Genomic DNA, 15,690 nt, shown 5'->3' with positions numbered 1-15,690 from the left:
GAAATGTGACCTGGAGATTTTGTGAAATTCACTCAATTAGCATTTTAGCCTTTTCTCAGCTGCACAAATCGAACCGTTTTGTCCAATGAATTTCAGTTATCAATGATCGAGGGTGTTTTCTTTCCATTGTTGCATGAATGTGATTATTTGGGACGTTTAATCAGACAGCCACTGATTAAAAACTTACTTTGCTTCCATGAGCCAAACGATGACCGTTTCTGAACTCTTTCATTTACGTCCTGCTTCTCAGTTCCGTTTCGTCTTTGCATCTTTGGGCTCATGGAATCCGAGTTGCTCCTGAAACAACATTTGTCTCCGCATATCCCACCCTCCCCCACCACCACCCTTTCATTTCCCACTTGGATGACCGGTAACGGTGCAGATGAAGGCCCGCAGTCAGAATGTGAATCGGCCGGCCGCTGAATTTTGCCAGTCAATGTAATGCCCGTTTCCCCACATCTTCAGCATGCTGGATGATTTCCTGAAGCTTATGCAGCGAGGCAAACGGGTGAAACGTTTGCTTCGGCTGCTATCAACAATTACAGTTTTACACTGCAGCTCAGACCAGCATGTGGCGAATCAGACTGACTGCAAGAAAACGCACGTAGGGAGAAAGAAGGAAAACCCAAACAGCTCGATGCCTCTGTGTGGGATCGTACGAGCAAGAAAGAGCTCTCAGGCGCTAAGGTCAGCAGGTGCCCGAGGGAGCCTCTGAATGACTTTTATCCCAAAATGCGCTGCTCCCTTTGCCCCAGCAGGAGCTAATGTTCACCACACACGTCTCAGAGAACTCAAGAAGCCTTGGTTAATGTACAGCATGTAGGCTAGAGCTTTTTTCTATTGTACCTGTGATGTGAAAACTGGATAGTTGCCAAATGCGAGGCTCCGTTTTAGCATTGACACAATAGATTTAGAAATACAATGCGAGGCCCCTAGATAAATTAGATTTAGCTGTATATGCTTTGAAAAGCTTTTCATGTCTTTAATGGTCAGATGTAGTTGCTCTCTTTCTAAACGTTATCGGTCATCCAACTGTAAAATGAATTTAATGGAGCCATTCTCTCTGGACATACTTATTGTAAAACAATATTTCAACAATAGGAATTAAAAAGCAATTATGTCTGTGTACATGAAGTGCCTGGCATTTGCTGTGGGGATGTCCTGGTCATATTTCACCACCAATAAAAAAAAAGAATCTAAACAGAGAAAAAATAAACTATTTTTTACTAGAAAATTCTGATTGTTTTAGGACCATTAAGATTTTAACCATTATTTTTTTTCCCATGACAATTAAGCACTTTTTTTCTGTGTTTCTCATAACCATAGTGGGAAAACAACAATGATTTTAAACAAAGAGTTTAAACCATAATAAATAAATTACTAATAATAACAATAATAATAATGAAATATCATTATTTATTGAAGTGGCTTTAATTAATGCTGATTAAAATAAAAAAATATCAGTGTCTTTTATATATACACACACACACAGTATTTTTTTTCTTTACACTAAATATTTTATATGATAAAAATGTTTTAGTACAATATAAATTAAACAAAAAATATAATTGGATAATGTACATGTAAAAGCTATTTTAATATTATAATAAAATTATATAAATTAATTTATATTAATATATTAATACTATACTATGTAAGTAATATGTAAATATATAAAAAGTAATATAGTTTTTTTTTTTTAAATAAGAATTTCTACATTTTACATTAAACTTACATGAATTTGTAAAAGTATTCTTATATGTTCATATAAACAACTTATATTTACAGCTATTTTTTATATGGGAATTACTATAAAAAAGTGGACAATGGAATGTATTATCTAAAAAATATTATGTAAATGTTTAAAAAAATAATCATTTAATATAATATTTAAATATTATAATATTAATTATATGATAAAAATATTTTTCTTTGTTTATATTAACATTTAAATATATATTTAAATATTCATAATTTAGAATTATTAGAATAATTTTAGTGTTTTAATAATAATAAATAATGTTTCCATATGTAATATATATATAATATTTAAATATTCGTATGAACAATTTACTTATATTTAAAGATATTTATATCTGAGAATAATGGGAATTACTGTAAAAAAGACACATATATTATATTTATATGTTATAATAATATTTTCTTCACACAAATTATTTTAAATTATGAAAAATACTTTAATGCCCTATAAATTAAATATAGCATAAATAAAGGCTATAAGATTAGTTTAACAGATTACTGTATTTAGTTAATATACTTGAATTAATGTAATTTATATAATATAATATAATATAATATAATAATATTTAAATATTCTATATATATATATATATATATTCATATTCATATTTATATAAACAAAATGTGTATTTAAAGATATTTATATTTGAGAATAATGGGAATTACTGTAAAAATAAAAAGTGGACAATGGAATATATTATAGTAATGTAACCTCTGTAACTTTTATTTTAAAAAAAATCGAAGGTTTTTTTAAGTGAAAGGTTTTTGTTTTGTTTTTTTTTTGTTTTTTTTACTTATATTTGGGAGTATTGGTTGGGGGGGGTAATGAGAACTAGAGGGCAAAATGTGCTTAATTGTTATGAAAATGTCCAAACAATGTTAATGGTCCTAAAAACAGTTCATTTTCTGTATACAAAATATAATTCATTATTTTTTCTTTTGCCTTAGTTGTTAAATCTGACCTGGACATGTTTGTGTGTGATTCATCCAGTAGTCTCCTGACAGACTCTGCACTCGTTTTTCTATTCTGCTGTGTGGTGCTTTTTGCGCCCTCCGGTGGTTGGCAGCAGAATCGCAGCCTTAGTATCCATACACTACACTTCATGCAGCTCTCCCGGACGGAAATTGCTACATCTGGGCCAATCACCATCCAGTCCCCGGAGGCCGCCCATATTGTCTGTTCTCTGATCTGTGTCATCAAACTCACCGAGTTTAATTAGAGAGTTTAACTTGACGCTTAATGCGTCAGTCTCCACACAATGAATTGCTAAATGTTGCTTCTTTCTCAGCAATGATTACAAATATCTCTGGCTGTGATTCAATCCCTTTCCCCCAAAACAGAGTACAGCTTTCTTGTGTTTCTCCCTTGTGAGTGTGGGAAACATACTGAACGCAAACCGCAATTTGTGTGCGTTACTCGCACACGTCTCGCAGGAGTGCTGTTTGCAGTGCCCTTGAGAACGGGAGAAGAAAACACTTAATGTATAGTGAAGATAAGTAGTTCCTGAGAAACCTAATTAAATGGAGGAGATGAATAATTAATGCTAGCAGTATGGATTTGAGTGAGAGGGTTGGTTTACAAAGCTGTGTGATGTAGTATTCACTTCTTAGAGGCCATTTATCTCCGCTTCCTTACAGTCAACAGTGACCTGTTTAAAATACAGCAAAAGCAATATGAAGCAGGATTTATAGTTGTTATTTAAAAGGAATGTTCCAGGTTCAAATGCTGTTGAATATCACAAAGAAAAAGAAAAATTAGACTGTCCTTCAGTTTGTAAAAAGCAGTGCATTTACAGCAGTGCATTTATAATGGAAGTCTATGGGGCAAAACATTCAGGAGGGTTTAAAAGCAAAAAATCAACCTGATCTCATGACGAAAACGTACCTATGGGAACTCGCAAAGACGCATCTTTCAGCTCTTTCATCGTGAGTCATGTTTTTCACAGGATTCGTACCCAAGGATCCCACATCCTATGTCGGCTGAGCTACCGATAAATGTAAGCTACCGTCTATAAAAACGATTACAAGCGCTCACTGTTTTACCGCCTCTAGCGTTCATTTCCATTGGAAACTGTTGTGATATGTACTCATTGGAACGTATTTTGCGTCTTGCAAAAAAAGTTCCCACATGTATGTTTTCGTCATGAGATCAGGTAGCCACATGTTGAGCTCATATTTTAATTTATAAATTCTTCTGTAAAAAATAACTTATTTGGACCAGGGTTGTTTGTTGTAGTAAACTAAAACCATAAAACAGTATGTTTTTTTTGTTTAAATGATAACTAAAATACAATAAACAACTCTATTTTATCTGGCTGCCCAAGCAGCATTTCCCATTTTTATTTAGTGTATCTAAAATAGCTAAAACTCAAACTGAAATAAAAATGACTAAAAACTAGATAGTCATAAAAAAAATAATAAAAATGTGTGTGTGTGTGTGTGTGTGTGTGTGTGTGTGTGTGTGTATATATATATATTTTTTTAAATGACTTTTTAAATTTTAAATGACTAATAAAAACAATAAAACAATGACAAAAATGCACCACAAAAGTACCAAAAAAAATGATATAATATATAGAAAAATAAAAGCTGATTAAAATTCTGATTTGAACTATTAAGTTTATAAATCTTGTAATTATGTCTTAGTGAAATTTCTGTGGATGTATATAAATGTTTTTTTTTTGTTGTTTTTTTTTTATGTAAGTAATTTAACATAAGATAATATTTCTCATTTGTAAATCTTGTAAAAAAAAAAAAATAAAATAAACAATAATTTATTATAAGATAATGTTCCTCATTTGCACAAAAACAACAACAAAAAAAACATTTGTAAATCTTGTTAAAAAAACAAAAAAAAAATGTTCCTCATTCGTAAATCTTAGTGAAAAACAACAACAACAACAAAACTAAAAGACTTTTTTTGTAAGTCATTTAACAAGATAATTTTTCTCATGTGTAAACCTTAGTGAAAATAAAACAAAAAACAAAAAAAGTAAGTAATATAACATAATGTTCATCATTTGTAAATCTTATCAAAATCCCGGTGGATGTATGCCAAAAAATTTTTGGTAAGGAATTTAACAAGATAATATTTCTAATTTGTAAATCTTGTTAAAAAACTTTTTTTACGTAATTAAACATAAGATAATGTTCCTCATTTGTAAATCTTAGCAAAAAACAAACAAAAAAACTTTTTTGTAAGTATTTTAACATAATATATATAATGTTCCTCATTTGTAAATTTTAGCAAAAAAAGAAAATAATAATAAAATAAAAGACTTTTGTAACATATCTTAATGAAATCTTTTTGAGATAATTCCTCATTTGTAAATCACTTAATAAATAAATGTAAATTTGTTGAAATGTCATTACAAGGTTACACGGGTTGTACATAGCCATGAAATATTGGATATAACTTAGTACAGACATGGTTAGTAATTAGTTTTATCATGCTAGTGTCATTGTATTAATTACATTTTTGCACATATTCTGTACATTTTGTGTATATTTCATATGTGTTTACGTATACAGTGTACATTTCAACAATTGAAACCTGGCCCCATAGACTTCTACCATAAGTACATTTTAAGTAAATTTCAAAATATTCTCTTAGAACCAGAAGAGAGTGACCTGTATGCCATGTACATTTTGTAAAGTTCTATAAATATGAACTAAATTCTGTACCTTTTTTTGGAAGCTTTCTACTATATCTGACTTCTCATCAGAGTCCCAGGTGTACTTTTGTAAGCATCACAAAGGTCATTATTATTATTTTCATAATTTCCATAATGTGTTAATTTGTTCCTGTAAGAGGTGTGGTAAAGAATATCCCTCAGAAATGAAGCGACCCACAGCCTCTTCCCACTGAAGTTTTGACTTGCATGCGCCTCAGTGCTCCTTCAATCCCTGCATTCTCTCCTCATGTCTTGTGCATGTCCTAGGAGTGCTTCCGAAATGTGTGGCTTGTGAATGGAGAACCTGTCAAAAGCTTTTTGTACTGACCGCTTGCCACTATTGGGCTCTGAATGGTCTTGTGTTCAGATTAAGAAGTGTAAAAATGGAGCAACGCAAGCTGAATGACCAAGCAAACTCTCTAGTGGACCTTGCAAAGGTAAGATACCTTTGAGTGAATGTTTGACTAATGCATGACGGAACGTTGGAGGTCCGTTTGTGTTTTAGTACAAATCTCAATACATTGTAAGTCTACAGGTGTCAAATGAACAGACAAGATTTTCAGATTGTTTTTCTTTTTCGTGATGTTTTGTCTACAGTGTGATTTTTAGTATGTGGGACTGACACATAAGCAACTAAGCATATCGTTGATGTCAGTTAATGCATTATATTTCCTTTACCAAACGTCCTCACGTTCACTTTCGCTATTTATTTCCCTCCTGCTACGCACGATTCATCATGCGGCTTGATGGTCCGGAAAAGCTTTCATCTCCTTAGAAAAAAAAGAATAACTGATGGGTACCTGCGATGTTAAAATAGCCTGATAAATTTGAAGGCCTGCATTTGCACTTCCCCTCACGGCCATTTTTTAGACGGACTAAAGAGCGAGCCTTGGGGAACACCAGGCACGCTGCCAGCCTGACTCTGCAAAAGCCACAGCAACCTGGGAAAGGGATACACTCGAGATCTGATGAGTCAGCCGGAACAGACTCTCGCTCGTTCGCACGCCGGAGCTGTGACATTCAAACATCCGCAGTGGTCACATCCCAGCCACCTCTGTCGGAGTCATTAGTTAGTGTTACCCAATTACCCTCCTGTCCCGCACCTCCCAAAGAAACCGGAGAGGGTGACATTGAGGCGGAGTGCGATGTGATATGACTCATACTGGTTTCTGTCTCCTTTTATCATTGCCGTAATTGCCTCTCGCCATCAGAGGGCGGTATTACATTAATCATGGCCGCAGCTGCTCCCAATGGCAATGAATCCTATAATGCAGCTTAAAATAACTTAAGCAGCTGCAGTGCTTCTGCAACCTTCAGACGGCCCGCGGGCCCTGATATGGTGCGTCTGCAACTTCTGTTCCCGCACCTGCGATCCGTTTCATTTTTCAAGTCCGTTTGTTCATTTTTAGGATGATGATATTATTTGTAAGGCAGTGTTTTTATATTTACTAGTGCTTGCTAAGGCAAGTGTCACTGTTGCTCATACTTAGGGTAAGGGATTTGAACAAACCTCTAAGCCAAAGTATTACACTTCGTTGCGTAACTCGTCCCACATCGTGACAGGCTACAGACATATCTGTGAATACTTTTTCTAACTTTTCCCCTATCAGACGGTGCCATTTATTGGTAGACCCAATATTTAAAAAAAACCGTTTAATAAAAAAAAAACTTTAAAAGGAACCACAGATATTAAAGGAGAACTCCACTTCTAGAGCAAAAATGTACAAATAATTTACTCACCCCCTTGTCATCCAAGATGTTCATGTCTTCAGTTGTGAAGAAATTATGTTTTTTGAGGAAAGCATGTCAAGATTTTTCTCCATATAATGGACTTCATTGGTGCCCTGATTTTGAACTTCCAAAATGTGGTTTAAATGCAGCTTCAAAGGACTCTAAATGATCTGTAATTTTTTCCGGAAGATAAAAATTTGTATATTTTTTAAGCACAAAAGCTTCTGTAGCACAGGCTCTGGGATGCACATCCACGACGTTATGTACTATTGAATCACGTCGAAAAGTCACGCAGAACTACAGACTTTTACAAAGTGAACGTGCAAAGACTAACAAAAAAGGCACAATGATGTCGGATGTTTCTGAAGGTGTAGGAGAAAATGAGATGGAGTTTTTCACCATACTCTACCTTTTTGAGCCGGAGCACACAGACAATGAACTTGAGCCTGTGCTACACAAGCTTTAGTGCTTAAAAAGTATACAAATTGTTATTTTTCGAAAAAAAATGACCGATCGTTTCGCTAGATAAGACCCCTCTTCCTCCGCTGAGATTGTTTAGAGCCCTTTGAAGCTGCATTTAAACTACATTTTGGAAGTTCAAAATCGGGGCACCATATCAGTCACCCAGTCTTTGCAAAGTGAACATGCAAAGAAGATCAAACACCCTTAACAAAAAAAGGTAAAACAGTACTATAGGACGATTCTGAAGTTGAGGGAGAACATGAGATGGGAGTTTTTCGACATACCCTAACTGTCATGAACTGAGTTCAGGGAGAGTAAGACAAGATGAGCGTTTGACATTAAAAAGTATATAAACTGTATATTTTTTTAAATGAAAATAACCGATTGTTTCGCTACATAAGACCCTTCTTCTTTGGCTGGGATCATTTACAACTGCATTTGGGATCGTTTGAAGCCGCATTTTGGAAGTTTAAACTCGGGGCACCATAGAAGTCCACTATATGGAGAAAAATCCTGAAATGTTTTTCTCAAAAAACATAATTTCTTTACGACTGAAGAAAGAAAGACATGAACACCTTGGATCACAAGGGGGTGAGTACATTATCTGTAAATCTTTGTTCTGGAAGTGGACTTCTCCTTTAAGAAATCCATATATTGGGGGTGCCATTATTTCGATGATGTGAAATGGTTGCTATTTTTAACTTGGAAAATAAAATACTAATATGATGACCACAGCTACTGAAAAAGCTTATTAGGTGGTGATGGATATAAAGGTTAACTTAAACCAAATGCAGTACCATCAATTTTTTTTCCCCCACAAGGAGTCTAAATGCCCCCGGATATCGAGTGAAATCCACACTGAGAAACTCCTACAGTGTCTGCAGTGTCATGACAAGCATCAACATGTTTAAATCCTGCCAGCATGGCATCTAGCGTTTCTTGTCTTGTCGTTTGTGTCTCTTTCAGTAGCTGTGGTCTACTAAAAGCCTCAAAGGCATCAGGGCTAAAGTGGAGAGAACAAAGACGCTGGTCTTTAGGAAGTTTCATTCATCCACAGTCTTTTCTCCTCTTCTTATCGCTAGGAAAGCAGTAAAGACTAAAGACATCGCTTCTCTTGTTGTCCTTCGACAATGTGGTATCATTTCAGTATTTTATCTTCCGACTTGTATTGCGGTAAAAATAGCAACAGGTAGCGCCAGTACCTCACAGAGTACAACCATTTTACATCATCAAAATAATGGTGCCCCCATAGTTCAAAATACGTATAAAATGTGGGTTTTTAAAATAACATAGGTTTAACATATTTAACATATTAACAATAACATATTTCTGTAACAAAATACTGTTATATTAAGCCATACAAGTCTTAATACCCAGAGTTCCCTTTAAGCATTATGCTAAGGTGCAGAGACCTAAAAGTGTTTGACTGATATTTTTAGAGATATTCACACTTTTGTAACAATATTTGCACTTTTGTCTATGTTAGACAATATTAGAACTTATATTCAGACTTTTGTGAAAATTGTTAAATAAAAAAAAAAAATCAGTCAAACCGATTATTGGCACTTTATCAGTAAAAAAAGCATCAGTCAATAATTGGTTTGACCAACATTTTTTTGTAGGAAAAATATTATCTGTAGGAAAAATATTAAAGGGGTCATGACATGTTTTAATGTTCCTTGAGGTTAAAGTGGTCATTTGATGTTGCTAAAAAGAACATTGTTTTGTGTATTGTTGCTCCTCTCTGCCCCGTCTTTATGAAACGCGTCCATTTTTACAAAGCTCATCATTCTGAAAAACGCGGTGTGTTCTGATTAGCCAGCAGTCCGGTGTGTTGTGATTGGCCGAATACCTCAAGCGCGGGGCGGAAATGTTACGCCCCTTACCATGTTGTGTTGCCGTGTGCCGGGTGATGTCATTTTGCCCCTTGGATCTTTTATAATGCCCCTTGTTTATAATGAGGAGGACATTTAAGCTATGAAACTTACAGGGTGTTTTAATGGTACAAAGACCTATTATATGCACAAAAAACAAGGCAAATTTGATTTCTCATGTCATGATCCCTTTAACAAAACTGTGAATATTGGTTAAAATATCAGTTGTGAGCAAATAGCAAGCGTTGCCTTGCATTTGAAAGTGAGTTTTCAATTCATAACAATGCTAAAATAAGTTTCTGGCATCTTTTAATGTTTGTGAGGTGCATTGAGTTGTTTGCAACTAGACGTCTGAGTTTGAAGTTTGTGCGCATGATGCAATGTCATGAAAGACCTTTTATGTCTTCGGCTGGGAATTGAGATGTCTAAAAATATGGACGATACACTTCATTTCTCATCAGGGCAATCCATCACCCGAGTGCTTTTTAGAGCGCCTGCCACATGCAGCGGGGTTCGACATGTCCTTTGTGACATATCTGTTTTTCTCATTTTTTTTTATGGTCAAATGATGAAAGACGTTTAGTAAAACTTGATCAGGCTATTCGAACGATCATTTATGAATGTCTGCTGATTGTAACCTCTCGCTCGCTTCACCTCAGACTCAAAACATCATGTACGACCTGGTCTCGGACCTGAACGAGCGGGGCGAGGACATGGAAAAGAGGATCGCGCTGCTGGAGACCAAACTGGAGACGTTGCTCAGCAACTTGCAGGCGCTTCCAGGCCTCATCAGTCAGGTGATCAGCCAGCAGCACCGGGACTTCCTGGAGGTGCAGCTCCAGCCGTACGACAAACACAGCCACGAGCGCTCGCAGTCCGTCTCCCGGCGCCGATCATCTTCCACCGCGCCGCCCACTTCCTCCGAGAGCAGCTAGAGCTGCCAGCCCAGCCGGCGTCTCTCCGGAGAAGACTTTTGCCATCATATGGCCAAGTTGCATTTTACTGTAAAGCCTTATGGTTTCAATAAAGTATTATCCAAATTCTGATGACACCATCAGAGGTTAACGGGGATAATGCGGTTGAAATGGAAACTTCCACACATATCTTGTCGATTTGTTTTTTTTTTTTTTTTGATGTTTTTTTTTGTTTTTTACCTCAATAAATGATGCTGTTTCTCTGTTGACAGGATCACAGAGAGACTTTTCTCAGTAACTAATGATGGAAAGATGGGGCTATCAGGTGAGCAAGTCCTCCCTGGAGGACTTAATTCAGGAAAGCAAGCAATGTGATGACCTCAAACGGCACCGAATAGTGCCAGACTAGTGCTTCCTACCGAATTGTCTGTCTCTACGTATGTGAATGAGATCTGACCTGTTCTTTGAATCAACAGGCATTATTGAGGAACTAATAGCATGTCTGAACCCAAGACAGGGGCAGATGAGGAATGCCTCCCCTTCCCCTCCGAATAGCGAAACCCCTAGATTTACACTCTCAAAGGAAAGCATATATCTTTTAGGTTAGGAAACGGCATCGGCTGTAGTGTTCTTCTGTTGTGAGCCCTCTAAAAGTGACTATTCCGGGGGCCGTGTTGCAAACAAGTTACTCCTCTCGAAATGAATGCATCTGAATCTATACTTGCACTTTTTATCAATGCACTTCAACGCTTACTGACTATAATAAGAATTTATGTTGCTCATTCGAATAGAAAGACACCTTTAGTCATAGGATAATGGCCAGAATGTACAACGATAATGATTGTGTAGGCTACAGCAAGGGCAGCAAATGAGACCTCAACTGAAATGACTGTGCTTACAATGTAGATGTTAGATCGCTGCTGTTATTGCACCAACGGCTCCATTAGTTCCAACGGCGATTGACGTATCTCTGTGGAGTAGCTGAGAGGAAACGCCCTCGGTACACTGTGTGCTTTACGCTTAAACGGTCTTCAAAACGAGACGAGATCTACCGGATGCTATTTCTAGAGGTAGATCTGTTTAAGAGCAGCAACTATCTTGTATATGTTTGGAAATGCCTATTTTTGTACATTAACGGGGACAAGCACACCTCCAAATGCGTATGTCTTTCTCAAAGGATGTGTGGTAAAGAACTGTACTTGAATGTGGAAGTGGAATGCAGAACCAAAGCTTTCAAAATGGGTAGAAGGTAGGGAACTTCTTAAGATTTCCCGGCAAGCCGAAACATACCATTGTACTGTAATGGATTTCTCTGGGACGGCCCTGTGAATTCAGCCTGTTTTTTCTGATGTTAAAGGTCAAACAAATCCACAGCACAAATCGAAACTACAGTGTCTCATGCTTATTTTCCAGTCGGTCGGGCTCACGCCATTCAGAATGTAAACACAAATGTCTGTCAAGACTATTTTTTGCAGGAGGGATTATGACCGGTTCACCATACTTTACTATCATTTATTGATAGCATGTTATTGATAGATCTGTGCACTTTAGATTCTAAAGATATATGATGGGTTCATGGTGGATATATTGGTGCATTTCATAACCTGGCCCAGCAACAACACATCCCAGGGTGTAATGTCATTAAGGGGTTACACAACCTAACAATGGTGGATCCAGCAATTTCACCAACATAGAAACTATGAGTGATTAAATACTGTATGCAAAATGAATATAAACAATAAAATGAAACTATTTAACAGAAAACTGTGTTTGAGCATTTTTGTTTTATGTGTTTAATGCAGTAGTGTGTTGTGTTAGCTTTGAGGTCATAACATTTCATAGATATAGGCTTTAAAATGTACAGTACAAAATATTGACTACTCAACTTGTACTCAGGGGTGGATGCAATTTTTTTTGTCCAATCAAATTTCCTTTTGCTCAACAATGATTAGTCACATGGCATTTACATGGAAATGCTAAGGTGTATGATTGTGTATTCCCATACACTGTCATGCCCTCAAAACGATAAGTATAAAATATTTGACATTATACTAACTATACATTTTTGTGATTTACCTACACTGAGGGGAGAAAAACCTGCAGAGCACCTTCAAGTCCTCAAAATCCCTTGTAATTCTATAGAGTGTTTTCATGATGCGTCATCAATTGGCTTTACTGGCGGCACTGAATTTAAACAATGCCACAGATATGAACAAGACTTGCATATTTGGCTAAATTTTGCTACTGAAAATGGTCAATTATTGTCATGTTTTGGGCTGTACTAATCGGTCAGACCAGAAAAAAACATTTGGAGTACTATAGAAAGGAAAAGAAAAAACAAACTGTCAGAGGAACAAAAGGCATTTGTGGTTGGCCAAACTAAACCAGGATTTCCAGTGCAAGAATCTTGACAACATTCATGTTTGTTCTTGTTTCTGGTTAGGTAGGTGAAATATTAGGCTAATATCTTAATTAATACGTATCTTATTATTACACCTATTAACTTTAGTTTGCCTAAATACGCTCTTTCCTGCTGACCTTCTCTATATTAGCATACACACGTTTGTCCCGTGGTTTAGACAGCATAATATACAACAGATTCAGTAGTACATTTACCGTGCAATCCATGCTGTTGTTTACATCCGAGTATCGCCAATTTGGCCTGGCATCCGGGTATCTGACCAAATCATGAGGAGAAACCAAAAGTTTCCGGGGGGCTACTGTAAAAAAGAACGTGGGTACAACTTCCGGTGAGGTGGCGAAGGTAGTATACCAATGGTATTTTGTGTGCTAATTAGGAAAATTAAATATATGCCATATGCAATTAATATATGTGTACATTATTCTTATATTGCATCATATTGATATTCGTACTGGCATTTAATGTCACTATTCAATGGGTAAATTAATTTATCAGAGTCAGAAATTCAACAAACACACACACTAGGCTTTTATTTGTGCATATAACATGGAAATGGTGGTGAACGCGTCTTCCGATGGAGTCTTTTGGCTGCTTTATTTTTTACTAACCACCAGATCGCGCTGTTTTCGACACTCTCGAAGCTTTGAATCTTTTCCCGAAACAGTCAGAGGAAAGTCTCGGTGCTTCACGAGGCTTTATTTGCCCGTCACTCCTGTCAGCTGTTGAATGAATGAGGGTCACGTCCCGCTTGTTTACTTTGATCCGGAAGACGCTCCTACTTTTGACGCAAGGCCTCATGCGGCGTAGGAAACTTGTGGATAGTCTTTGATGTCATGTCTGATCCATAACAAATTCAAATAAGGTTTTTAAATCACCATAATGAGAAAATAATTATTTCTAGATAGAAATGTAATCATACGCTGAACAAAATGTAAAAATGTATACTAATTTATTAATAGGTCTGATAAAGAAGCATTTTTAGGTTGCACACACAGCGAGCGTCTCCAAACAGTTTTCTCAATGGCCCTGGGGCTAGGTAGTCCCGCCCCAAAGCTCACGCTATTGGTTGAGAGTCGTCTCCAAGTTCTCTGATTGGCTAACAGGTAGAGTCCCCGATCAGTTGCCGTTTTGCTGTTTGTTGTTGTTGTTGTTGTTGTTGTTGTTGTTGTTGTTGTTACGGAAAACACAAATACAATGAGGCAATATAAGATCGTAAGAAGATCCTGAAGAAAAGAACACAACTCAAAATGAAGAAATGAAGAAAAAGAAAAATTACTATTAGAAGAGTGTCTTCTAATAGTTTAATCTTCTTAAATGAACTAAACATCCTTCCAGTTTTGATTTTCACTTTTTTAAAGATTTACTTGACATCTAAAAAACAGAACCGAAACAGAAAACAATGGCTTGTTTTGAGGCACTTACATGTATGAATGTATGAATGGCTATTCAATTTCCCCAAAATGAATAACATTATTCAGTAAAAATTGAATATGTACATCTTCCATTATTAAACCAAAAATTATATAATTTTGAGAAGACAAAATTAATTGAATGTGGGCTCAAATGTAATCAGACCAAAAGGCTCTACTGATTAAACAGTCAAAGAATAAATGTAAAGTCGTTTTAATATCAAATTCACAAAAGGTACAATTATTGTGATCAATATTAAATCTATATCTAAGAAACTCTAGATATAAGAAACTCTAGATATAAGATAAGAAACTCTCTTATCTTGGGTTAATAAAGTTCTTATTCACTTATTTAGCAAGCTACTCCTAATAAAATCTTTTATTAATTTATTATTAAATGACTGTATTACTACTGTTTTGCTGTTTTAATCCACCCACATTTCACGGTTTTATGTAACAACAAAAACAGATACCACAAATACAAATGTTAGACATTAACAATTGTGATCATTTCAAATTCATAGCCTATGTGACCACAAAACCAATCATAAGGGTTGATCTTTTGAAATGTAAAATTTATACATCATCTGAAAGCTGAATAATTTGTTGTAGGCCTATGGTTTGTTAGAATAGGACGATATTTGGAATCTGAGGGGGAAAAAATCAAAATATTGAAATCACCTTTAAAACTGGCTAAATGAAGTTCTGAGCAATGCATATTACTAATCGAAAATTATGTTTTGATATATTCCCAGCAAACACAAAACGTTTTTACAACTTTTCACAACGTTGTATTTTGGTTGCAATTAGGTAACGTTGTAGTACAACGTTTTAAAAACGTTTTTTAAAAAAAAAAAAAAATATGTAACCAAAATAAAACGTTTTATAAACGTTGTAAAAATACCAAACTGAAACGTTTTCTTTAAGTAGTCAAAAAAACGTAAATATTACGTTCGTCTACTACGAAAATGAAACCAGACCAATTATGGTAGGAAATTTACTAAATATCTTAATGAAACATAATCTTTACTTAATACCCTAATGATTTTTGGCAAAAACAACAAATGAAAAGAAAGAAAAATTGATAATTTTGACCCATACAATGATTTTTTGGCTATTGATACAAATATGCTACTTATGACTGGTTTTGTGCTCAAGAGTCACAAATATTTGTTTGAGATTACTGTTCACAATATAATTATATAATAAGTTTTCGACTTGAATGCATGACATATGGGGTTTTTCACTGCACTTGAAGGCAGCAACAAAACCTTGTTGATAAAGACAATGTTTTTGTATCTGTATCTGTCTGTATTAAAATGTAAGCTTATTATTTTAAAATACGTACAGCATCCTCACCGAAATACCTCTGGAAAAGAGGAACAACTGTAAGTATTCGCTCCTTACCAATAGACGGAGCCCTTTTGTCAGGCACGGGAAGAG

The 15,690-nt window shown here is 35.5% G+C and overlaps 1 protein-coding gene across 2 annotated transcripts in view; it reads left to right on the top strand.

Moving 5' to 3' along the window:
• kcnn2 (potassium calcium-activated channel subfamily N member 2) overlaps nt 1-12,173 on the top strand; it is a 56,824-nt gene extending 44,651 nt beyond the window's left edge. Inside the window, exons 8-9 of one of the 2 annotated variants that reach the window (XM_051121799.1) lie at nt 5,770-5,872; nt 10,162-12,173. In XM_051121799.1, the coding sequence (XP_050977756.1) occupies nt 5,770-5,872; nt 10,162-10,437 (379 nt within the window). In that variant the 3' untranslated portion in view covers nt 10,438-12,173. The remainder of the gene's footprint in view (nt 1-5,769; nt 5,873-10,161) is intronic. The other variant, XM_051121798.1, reaches the window with a different exon arrangement.
• Nucleotides 12,174-15,690: the final 3,517 nt, after the last annotated feature.

Source organism: Labeo rohita, chromosome 10 (genome assembly GCF_022985175.1).
Source record: "Labeo rohita strain BAU-BD-2019 chromosome 10, IGBB_LRoh.1.0, whole genome shotgun sequence".
NCBI classification, from domain to species: domain Eukaryota; kingdom Metazoa; phylum Chordata; class Actinopteri; order Cypriniformes; family Cyprinidae; genus Labeo; species Labeo rohita.
This window is presented reverse-complemented; position numbering and strand designations above follow the sequence as displayed.